Genomic DNA, 12,113 nt, shown 5'->3' with positions numbered 1-12,113 from the left:
AGGCTAATTTTCATGCTATCCAGGACTCACTGCTCTTTTATATGCTTACAAAATGAAAAGTAAATCAAGATTTACTCCTAAAGCAAGGCTTCTCAAATGTTTCTTCCTAAAGAAGGGTTAACTCTAAATATAGCCCAAGGACTGGCAAGTTAGCTAAAAGTGGACAACCACATGCAGAAAATTGATTCAAAATCTGTCTTATCTTAAAAATTCATGCAAACTTTGTATCTCCTTTGCCTATCTGTATTCATTTTAATATTTGAAAATATTGATGTCTTCACATCCTTGAGTAAAGTCAGTACTCCAGAATATGTATGTACCATATCTTATAGTTTCCACATGTTCTTGCATTATTTTGATACTGTTGTAATTGCTCATAAAAGTTCAAAAATACCATGAGCATGGACAGCAGCACTAGAATAAACACATCTTCTTCCAAAATAAATGTTTTTAAGGAAGACATTTAGTAGGTACAGAAATCCTCATAGGGCTGATAAAATTTATAGTCATTCCAATGCATGCCAAAACTGCAATATAATAACTTTTGGAGAACCATGAGATAGTTTCATTTTCTGTTTCATTGCTTCCTTCCACTACCCTACACATTCTAAAGTGCTAAAAAGTGAATGAAAATGAAAACCTGGTGTATCCTACTTTTAGATATTGTGAAAAAGAACAAGTAGGGAAAGTGAAGGCTGCCTCTGAGCTTTGGGAAAGCTGGATAGAAAGAGGGATTGGTTTTAAGCAATTTGCTTTAATGGTTAGCATGGAAAAGACCTGATCCCCCCCCCCTTTTAACAGTTTCCACTATTAGTTCAGGCTGTAACAGATCTTGCTTTTTAATATTTTGCTTAAATGCCTTGTGTAGGATCAGGCTCTCACAAAAAATTTTGTGTTTTTACCTCTTTCTCTGACATTTATGTTAATTCATAGTAATTACTGTTGTATAGCATTTGAGTATAGCAGTTATCATTATGGCTGTGAATTCATTGTCCTTTTCTTTCTGATAGTCTCCTCAGTATATATACTGTGAATTACACTAATTTTCATACTACCCAAGGAGGGATAAATAATACCTATAAAAATAGATATACAAAAGTAAATTTGGAGAATGAGAATTGGTAAAGTAAATTGCTTAGCCCAAGATCATGCAAAATCTTAATGGCCAAATTGAGATGCATCTGACCAACCTCAAGTCTCTGTGTGATATTCATAATCTACATCTAGAAAAGTCTCTTTTGTAGCTATCAGTTACCTGGTACATAGCTCCACTATCAAATTAAAATGTCAACTATAAAATTAAGATATATTCAATTGAATAAATATTTAACCATTAAGTAGAAATTTATAACAGGTGATGAGAAGTTATAACATAGATTACAATTTATGTCTAATTGTAGGCTCTGATACATAATACAATTTAACTTCTGAGCATTTGTGAGATTCTGAAAAGATGTCGGCACTGTTTTGGGGAAATAGATTTTGATTTATGGTAACGAGAACTAGGATTAAATGAATTGGAATATGTGAGTTTGGATTTAAAAAGGAAAATCTATGAATTCAGAAAATAAATCTTTGCTGCAAGAGGATGTTTTTTCTTTCTTTGATAAAAATCTCTTCAAACTCTAATGATTTTTCCTAGAGGCTTTTTGAAATCGTTTTCTCCAGCTAATATTTCAAATGTTTTGTATGTGCAAAAAATACCTGTTCCTGGATCAACGATAATTTCCCTGCCTAACTAGATAGAGTTTTTATTTAATCTCAGTGTGTATGTGTGTGTGTGTATGTGTGTATTTTTTTCCTTCTGACTTAGGTTTTCTGAATTATGTTCACTACTTACTTTTTCCAAGCAAAGAATAGCTTTCTCTTAAATAAAATTAGTTATCTAAAGATTCGATTGCATTTTGTCCACGTTAATTATAGAAGCCTTGCAGAGTAGATAGGTTCTTGTTTTTTTATGCTGATGTTAGGTACCATCTTTTTTAGTGTTATCTATGAAGATCAATATATATATATATATGTTTATTCTAAATGTTCTAAATCTTAAGACTTATTACCAATTATACTATTTATTAGATGCTGCCATAGTATCTAATCCACTTTTCTTGTGTACATAACTGTTCTTTCAAACATGCATGATATTCATGTGACCTTCTTAGAATTCTAGACAGAAACAAAATAACAATATTAGAAATCTCTTAGAAAATTACCAATAGAATACAAAGTATTTATACTTGTATTATAGTCTAGGTACATTTGGTAATTGATGAGAGTAAAAGAAAGTTTGCTAGAATTCCTAATAGTTATTGAAAATGATTAAAAGCAAAGTATAATCTATCTACCCCTATATGACATAATGAAAATACTTAATAGAAAAATAAATGGAACTTAAAGATACACTAAGAAATGTAATTTAGCAGACAATAATAATTCGAGGTATTTAATTACAGATGTAAGAAATAGTACAGACAATTGTAGGAACTAGAAATTGTGTGTTCTTATATAAGAGCATCCTATAATATGCAGTGTCTACAACTATAATATTTTTAAAAATTGGACATTATCCAATAAGAAAGGAAAAATTAAAAATAAGACTATCATCATATTTAATGTAGAAACAAATATTTTTATCCTACAAGCTTTTATTTTATGTGTTTTATTGATATTTCTAGAATTGTGAGTAGGATAATGTTTTTAACATACTGTCTTCTCATGGAAAAATATCAAGCTTTAAAAAGGAAAAATGAAATAATGAATCAGATGTTTAATTATTTAAATTTTATCATTATTGAAAAGATCAGCTTGCAATATCTCCTGAAGTTATTGGGGTAGTGAGGGGAGGGCAGAGGGAGGACTGGGCGTGAGATATTTGGCTTTTATCTTCACTTCACCATTCACTTAACTTTGATCTTGGATATATCATTTGGCATTTATCAATGGTCTAGAAAAAAGATATTAAATAGATATTGTTTTGATTGTCCTACATCCATAAATGGGTTTCATAACATAAAGTTGACATTTTTTATTTTCATCTTTTTTTTCCTTTTTTTTTGGTTTAGGCTTTTGAAATAAAGTGATATGTAGATAGAGACATGTGAAAATGCATGATGAAAGTACCCTGTCCAGTTAGCTAGCCCATGTGCTGGAGACTTGCGTGAGATGGTGGCTTATAAATAATTTTCTATTCACAGGCACCAGTGTTATTGTTTTAACTCTGATAAACTATCATCATCAGAGGACTGATCTAGAAACCAATTCTTCACTCATGTTTCTTCTAGGTTTGCTTTTTCTCAAACAAAACTTCCTACATTGGAATCTAGATAAAGTGTTGCACCAAGCACCAAGTTTACTTCTGTTCAACCTGTTAACTAACAGTAGAATCAGAGCATCTACTATTAATATTTTCCTTTTTCTTTTTTATTCTCCTAGCATTAGTAAGGCACCAGTTATTAACTTGCAAAATCAGATCTTTTTTTTTTTTAGAACAGTTCTGCTCTATATGGGTAGCATAGATCTGTTGGGGATGCTCTAACATGAGTATCTATGAGCTTATAAAGATACTTTGCTCTGGTAGAAACCTCCCAAGATTGTCCCTCAGGAGGATGATCAGCCAGAGTCTGTGCTGTAGTAAATGATGAACTGTATTGCTAACCCAAGTGAAAGCCTTCCCTTTTTAGACATTTGTTTTGGCTTTTTTTTTCTGGCTGTATATTTTTTACTTCATATGGCTTAAAGAGTAAAATTGTGGAATTGGGGATTAAATGTGTTAATTTCTCAGTGGAACTATCAACACAGTCAACACAATCTATCTTAATTTTCTAATGTTCAAAATGAGGCTAATACTACCTATCCCCCAATAGTATGAAAAAATGGAGAAACAAAAGTCTATTTGGAAAGAGGATGAGAAATAGTAATTTAATAGAAAATAATGAGGTAATACTATTATGTTATAATGTATTTATTTTTATCTCACTGTTTAAATGATATATCTCTCTTTAAAAATCTACACAGATGGTTCACAAGCACCAGCCCGACCCCCTAAACCACGACCCCGCAGGACTGCACCAGAAATTCACCACAGAAAACCCCATGGGCCTGAGGCAGCATTGGAAAATGTAGATGCAAAAATTGCAAAACTCATGGGAGAGGGTTATGCCTTTGAAGAGGTGAAGAGAGCCTTAGAGATAGCCCAGAATAATGTCGAAGTGGCCCGGAGCATCCTCCGAGAGTTTGCCTTCCCTCCTCCTGTCTCCCCACGTCTAAATCTATAGCAGCGAGAACGGTAAACACCTACATGGGAAGCAGTCGACACCTATCCCAGGAGTGTGGACATGGGAGAATTGAGATGGATTCAAGAGAGAAGGTGTCTCCTCATGTAGCATCTTGGAGGGGGCCTTGGGAGTGCAGCTTCTCAGAAGGAGGCGGCTGCTTGCTCAGGATGTCGACAGCTGTGGCTTCCTTGTTTTTGCTAGCCATACTTTTAAATCAGGGTTGAACTGACAAAAATAATTTAAAGACGTTTACTTCCCTTGAACTTTGAATCTGTGAAATGCTTTTCCTTGTTTACAAGTTGGCAAAAGTTGCAGTTTGTTTTTGTTTTTAGTTTAGTTTTGGTTTTTTTGATACCTGTACTGTGTTCTTGACGGACCCTTTGTAGCGTGGTCAGGTCTGCTGTAACATTTCCCACCAACTCTCTTGCTGTCCACATCAACAGCTAAATCACTTATTCATTTTGGTCTCTACTATCCACACCCTCTACCCAGGTCCAGTTCCATTTCTCTCATTCACAAGATGCTTTAAAAGGTTCTGATTTTCAGTTTATCAAACTAATGCAAAAGAAGTATGTGTTCTGCACTACTGATTTTTTCCTTTGGAAACTATCACTATTGAGAGATGGGGAAAACCTGAATGTATAAAGCATTTTATTTGTCAATAAACTGCCTTTTATAAGGGGTTTTCACATAATATCAAGGAGCTTCCCTGTAAGTTTTTTGACCTTTAATCTTCTGTATTCTTATCTCTGTCATGTCAGGGGTATCATGACTCTGTAAAAATCTAAAATATCAGAAAGCAACTACTGCAGATGTGAAAAATACACTTGCACAAGACAGTGCCATCCTGAAGTTATATAATGACTTCCCCTAATATTTATGCCTGTATTACTTTGATGCATACTGAATAAGTGGACCATCTCCCTAAAATATATTAATAATTTTCAGATAAAATTATGCCCATACTTTTCCCAAAGTGGAATTAGAGTTCATTTCCTATTTGAGGGATTACACTCTGGTTCCTAAGAGATGTGCAAACCAGTTCATATTGCAGTGGAAACATTAAATCTTTGATGCACTGTTAAGTACTAATGCTACTGTGGCAATGTTTTTGCAAAGTTCTTGGTAATTTTCTTTCTCCAATCAAAGTTCGTATGTAATTTGTAGATTCTCTCATTGCCCCACATTGCTCCATAACACCAGGTGAAAGACATTAATATAGTTTTGCCTTTTTTTGCAAAATGATAGTTGGCTCTTCAGAAACTGTGTTATTCTGATCTGTAAGTATTTATTTGGTATCTAGGATGTGCTTGGCACTATTAGGCACTGTGTTTTTAAAGCACAAACTTTTGCAAGCTGATTCCAACATACTGTTTTATTTTTCTTTATCTGAATTTTTGATGGCAAGTGTCTCTCTGATGGCAAAGCCTAGAAGGTTTTCACCAGAGCTTCAGAATTTTTTAGCAATTTTTTTTTTTAATATTCCTAATGAGAAGTCAGTGGAGAATTGAGACAAATCCATTTCTGTATAAATGCTCAAACCCACAGGTTTTCTACATATGGACTAATTGTAGGTTTGTGCATGTGTTTCCACTTGTCCTTTTCAAACTTCACACCCAGTGTTGTGTAAAAAGATGCATCAGATAGTGAGCATGTCTGTAAGATTCAAAAGGACAAGACTGATCATCTTTGTAGATCTGATGGAAATTAATGTGCTACAGTACTTCCGTAGCCAACCAAGTTGACCCTGGGAGGGAACTAATACATTTCTTTGCAAAGTGACACATGCCCTTTTTTGACAGTCTGTCTTTCATGTCATGAGCTGGTACTTGAGGAGTCAGAGGGATGGTTTGTGCTTTTGTGTGAATTTCTTCAGGTGATTCTGAGCTGGTTATGTTCCTGGAGGGGAATTTCTAATTTGCCTTAGTTGTTCTTCCCATGAGTAGATATGTGAGTACAGTTTTTTACACTTTTAAAAATTCCATTGGCTAATTTTCCATTGCTTTATGAACTCCAACTTGTGCCATCCTAATTTTTCACTTAACAGTTTCAGTTGTCACATTGGAATCACACTGTACATTTTGGCCTTTTTATGACTTCCTGATCATAAGTACAGTCTATAAACCAAAAGTTGCCACTTAATTGTGGTAATGTTTTTATAATATTCTTAATAGATTAGGGGATGATATAAAATTGAAATGTTAGCAAACATAGTACATGCTCATTCAGTTTTCAAATAATATCTGAAAATTTCCACTGAGAATGAAAAAAGAAAAGACTGGTGATGATGCAGCAAATTTGGACCTGAAATTTGGGGGAAAAATCTGTTTTGCAATGAAAACTTGCTGGTTGGTCTTCACCAATATTTCTCTGCATCTTGTACTCAATAGCAGCCATTAGTTTTGTCATTAAAAGAAATTAATCAAAAACTCTTACAGAGGGAAACTTTCTTTCAAACACTGTCATGAAAAACCCATTGCTACCTATTACCTAGAAAATCAAACTCAAAAAGAATTTTTTGAGGAAATAATTAAACCAAAATATCTTTTCATTATAAAAATAGACTACCTGTTACTGTTTGGAAATGATCCAGACTTTGTTTTACTGTGATCCAAAAAGTTAGACATTCCTTTCATTTGTGAAGACTTGGTAATATAATTATTTTTTAAGCCAGCATTTCATATATAATCCATAAAATTAAAATAAATCATGGCCATTATTAACCTTTCTCTCTCTACCCAAACATGTCTGGATATAGAAGGACTTAACCTCAATGGTATTATAGTAAATTTATCTCCATCGTGTTTTCCCTTGATGTTTGGTAAATCCTAGCCAAATTTTCTAGAATTGAATCAAAGCAGTTTATGCTTAACTTGAACTTCCTTCCACAAATATGACCTTCAACTCTTCCCTATCCATTTCCCCCTGCCCACATGCAAATAGTCTTAATAATAGAGCCCTAATTGCAACTTCAAAGGGCCCCATTTATTAACTCAGCATTTCATATACCAAGAATACTTGCAAAGATTTCTTCATAATGTGAATTTTTCATTTTTTTGTTCCAGAAACATTTCCTACAGTTTGGACATTATGTTTCCTCTCAGATTTTCAACTTGAAGCTTTAATTTGCACTGAATTATCTAATCTGGTTAAAATCTTAATTTCTCTTTTCAGCTAATAGATTTGGAAGCAAACTACAGTCTGTTTTAAATAATAAGCACTGCCTGTTGACCTGGAATTTTAGTGATTCTGGGGAAATTTTCCAGAAAATGACAGCAATAGAGTGAAGGGTTTTTTTCCCCCCAATTACTATTTTATTGTTTTTTAAATGCCTTTTTCAAACTTGTATAATGTGGCAAAATAGTTATGTGTTTAATTAATTTATATTTTATTCATTCTTTTTCAATTCTGGTTATTATGTAGCCTCAAGTATTTTATCTGTTCTTTTAAAGTATTTTATAAAATGAATGTTAACAAAATGCAGAGTTGGTACTTTATTCTTCAGATGAACACAAAAAAAATTCTTCCAGAGCATTTCTATGTTGTAATTTTTCTTTATGTTAAGAAAAAGACATTTGATTTAAGAGCTAATTAGACAAAGTGGTGCAAGATACCTATCTTAGATAATTTAGTTATTAAATACCAAAACTATATCATTTTAAGATAGTCTGCTATCTTAAAGCAGTTTAAGATAAACTGCTCCTATATCACAGAACTGAAAGTTATTTTAAGGTTCCAACTAAGAAATACCGTATCTGGGAAAGGCTGAAGGACTTCAGGGTGACATCCTACATAGCTGATAATTCCTGATCAACATTAACATCCATTCTTTAAACTCTTGATTTTTCTAGTCACTTGTTACTGGTAAGTATATAGCGGGGAAAGAACAGAGATAAAACATGTTAATAATTGCTTCTATATCAAGAATAATAGCAGAATGTGAAATTAATGCAAAGTCCCATGCATAGTAATAATTATTTTTCCCTGGAAGCACATACAATGAAATGAGAGCTACACATAAGCAAGTAATTCCAACACAATAAATGCTGTGTACAGTTATGACATCGTACTGGCAATACAGGTAGATGATAGTGCTTGAGAACTAATTCTTGGGCCCTTTTGTGTGCTTGAACTTAGTAGTATTGAAGCATTTAATCCTTGTAACAACCCTACTTCTATTAGGACTGTAGAAAGAAAGTTGGCAATGACAAATTTCCTATGGAAAATTTGAGAGGTCATAAGGCTAAGTAGCGCTTTACAACTAGGATAAGTGCAGGTGATAGCACATTGTTATTAATGCAAAGGTGAGTAGTAGTGGGGCCTGGGAAACACAGAAAGAGACTATGTTGGTTCCTGAAGGTAAGGGACTGTGCAAGCTACTCTGGGATCCTGGGAGCCATAGAATTAGGAACTACCGACTAGACATCACAGATGAGAGTAACCATAAAAAGGAATAGCAGCCTGTGAACCCAAGCAATTAGGGTGTGCCCAGCAGGAATTGCTACATCAATTGACAATCAGGCAATAGGCTGAAAGGAAATCTAATTTTCGTACCTCTATGTCCCTCTTTTGGGGGGCTTTTCAAGGGAAACTTGGGAAATTATTCTTAATCATCTCTTTTTGCTTCCTTTTCATCCCTACTGCCACTACCCTTTTTGGATCTGAATTATGACTCCTCTAAAATTTTAAATAGCCTCTGATTGGACTTCATGACTCTTGAAAACTAGAGTGGTGTCTCTGAAATTCAAATCCAGTGTTACTTCTCTATGTAAAACATTTTACGGCTCCATGGTAGGGATGCCATCTGTACCTCCTTTTACCTGTCTCCCACCACAGCCCTTCTAAGCTCCTGCTGAACTTGTAATTGTCCAAATATGCTCCGTGTCTCTGTACATGCTAGTTCTTCTGAATATTCCTTTTCCTTTGTCCACATTGGCCAACTCCTAGTTATTCTTCAAAATCCAGCTCAAGCATTGCCTCTGTGAAGAATTTTCCATCTTATCCTATAATCGAGTTGACTATGCCATCTTTTATGTCTCACACAGTGCCAATATTATAACCCTTACCATGTGGTTTTGCAATTACTTCACATGACATCCCAACTAGACTGAACTTCTTTAGTAGAGGAAGTACTTCTAATTTATGTCTGCATCCCAACCTCCTAATTTAGAGCCCAGCACATAATGTACAATAAAATGTTTCAAATAAGTGAGTGATTGCATGGCAGAACAGAAATGTAGCTGAACTTCTCCAGGTTGCAGTACTCTAGTTGCAGTCTTGCGTAGCCAACGCGCAAGAAACAGTGGAAACAGTCTTGAGTTCTAGTCCCAGCTCTGCCAGTAGCTACTTGTGTAAAAATACATCTCTTTCCTTTGATCTTATTTTCTTTACTCATGGCCTAGAAGATATATAAAATGTGATTGCATTAGATGCCTTAGTTTTCATTTACTGGATGGGGAGCAAAAATTAGTAATTACAAAAATATCAGATTCACAGAGTAAAAGCAAAAAGATTTAAAAACTTGATAAAGTTCCAAACGTTTTAAAATCAACTTCAGAGGCTCAGAGAATTCTTCATAAAGACGTCATGATGAGTGTGTCTATTCAAGAGATTACTTCTCGCAAACTTCCACGGTAAAGTAATAATGGTTAAGAGTGCAGGCTCTGGAGCCAGATTGCCTAGGATTAATTCCCACCTCTGCCGGTTCCAAGCTGTGTGCCCTTAGGAAAGTGTTGTGACCTCTGCGTTTTAGCTGCCTCATCTGCAAAATGGGAATACCGACCACACCTATGGTAAAGGTTTGATAAGGGGACTCGAGTGAATATAGATAAAGAACTTAGAACAATACCAAGTGCTTAATAAAGGCCCAATAAATGACAGCTCTCATTACCATGTGCCCTAACCCAGGGAACATAAGCCACACTCCTTCTCCCAGAATCCACAGAGTAGTCAGCAAAAAGAAGCATGTCTGATCTGTCCTGTTACTTCACATAGCAAAGGGTTGCTCTGGCTGTCTTTAAACAAAAGTGGCACATGCTGTTCTGATAAACTGAGGAAGTTTGAAACCTTGAAGGGTAATGGGTTACATATCTTGCTAGCCATTTGTAGAATTGAGTTTTTAGCATAGAACCTTTGCTGCCACCATGTACCCTTCCTATGCCTGCTACTCAAAGCTCTATGCAAATTAAGTTAGAGATAAAGACTATGAGTTGCTGTGACTGCCAAGGCCAGTCTGGGTTCCTTGAGAGCTATTTTCTTCCTCATTGACCATCACCTAAACCCAATATTCAGAAACTTTCTATGTTATTAATAGATGAAAGGACTTCTTTTGTTTGTTTAAAATCTAGTTCAGGTATAAAATTTATTTCATCTTTTGGGTAGAGAAAAGTGGCATAATGAATGGGTCCCTTTAGTTCTCTCATTCCAAATGCAACAGGATGTTGGGGGGAATTTTCTTTTTTTCCCTAGAATGAGGCTAACACCCAAAGCCAAAAACAACAGACACTAAGTTCCTCCACATCCTAAAAACCCATCTAGACCTGGTCTATAGGACTCATTAAAAGGTTGGTGGCAGGAACCCCTCTCCTGCAACCCCCAGGGTATATAAGCAGAAGAGGATGGATTTTTGAGGGTTGACCTGGGAGACATGAGTGAATACTGAAAATGTTATGCACTGGGTCTCTCTATCTAGGTAATGATAGTTCCAAGAAAGCCAGTTACACATATATTTTGGAACTTGTATTTTATTCTATTGGATGTCTACACAGTGAACTTAGTGATCTGCCATCTATGAATACTTGAGCAGAGTTAAACAAAACTCTAGAGAGGAGTGAGCAGTGAATTATCTGACAAGCATCCCCACCCCACCCCATCCACACTAGGAGTGTGAGGATACATCATATTCCCATGAAACAAGCAGACCCTTGTCGAGGCAGCTGAGCTTGAACCATTCTGACAGGGCTCAAGAAGGCCATCTGCCAGGCACAATAGCCCAAGCAGCAAAAGACTTTTTGGGGTGTACAACACTGGACCAGGCACAAAGGAGTCAGCCAGTGGATATCTGATGTGTCAGACAGTAACTCAGTTGAGTGGCCTCCCAAAGAACACGCACATGAGCTTGATGGCAAAGTCCACATTTGGGAAATTAACAGGCGAAATCAAAAATCAAGGATACACTACTATAACACTTGCAAAGTAAAAAGAATTTTGCTCACTTTTCTTAAATTCTTCCCCTGCCCCAAGCCTAAAGAAGCAGAAACATAAGAGTGAAGAGAAGCAGTAGGAAAGAGCAGATCTTGCTCCTTCTCTGCTCCTAAGCCCTGAGGTTAAGGTCTGGCCAAGACCGGGAGACAGTGGACAGGCCAGACTTCCTTATTTAGTCATGCAGGTGACTAAATAAGGAAGGAGAGACTCAATAGTCAAAGGCAGTGATTAGAGAAAAAACATCCACCTACCATGTTGGCAGCCCATCAGCTTCAAAGTGCTCTGTAAACTAGTTAATGAAAAAGAGCATTGCATTTCAAGTGGACTTCAATGATTTCCTTATCTTAAAAAAAATGTTCCAAGTCAGATAGCCATCACTAGAGGGATGGTCTCTGGGAAGACGGTGTGAGCTGGACAGATCCATTTTGTTTCTCTGGAAATACCTCCTGCCTGGCAAGCTCAGTCGTGGAGCTACAAACTGTGGCAAAGCCTCACCACACTCTCTTGAGCAGAAACCCTCCCCTCTGTCACCCAGCAGTGCAGGGGCCAGTCTCATCCTCAACTCTCCCTTCTCTGTAGGCATTTCTTTCCCATCAGGATACTATTCAGATCTCATTTATTAGCTTGTTTATGAAGCAA

At 35.8% G+C, this 12,113-nt stretch overlaps 1 protein-coding gene across 3 annotated transcripts in view; it reads left to right on the top strand.

Moving 5' to 3' along the window:
* Positions 1-5,132, top strand: part of CBLB (Cbl proto-oncogene B) — a 191,579-nt gene extending 186,447 nt beyond the window's left edge. For all 3 annotated transcript variants that reach the window (XM_012777172.2, XM_012777173.2, XM_012777174.3), the window contains exon 19: positions 4,012-5,132. In XM_012777172.2, coding sequence (XP_012632626.1) covers positions 4,012-4,271 — 260 coding nt within the window. In that variant the 3' untranslated portion in view covers positions 4,272-5,132. The remainder of the gene's footprint in view (positions 1-4,011) is intronic.
* Positions 5,133-12,113: the final 6,981 nt, after the last annotated feature.

This window comes from Microcebus murinus, chromosome 1 (genome assembly GCF_040939455.1).
Source record: "Microcebus murinus isolate Inina chromosome 1, M.murinus_Inina_mat1.0, whole genome shotgun sequence".
Classification (NCBI taxonomy): domain Eukaryota; kingdom Metazoa; phylum Chordata; class Mammalia; order Primates; family Cheirogaleidae; genus Microcebus; species Microcebus murinus.
The sequence above is the reverse complement of the archived record's forward strand: the minus strand, read 5'-3'. Positions and strand labels throughout refer to the sequence as shown.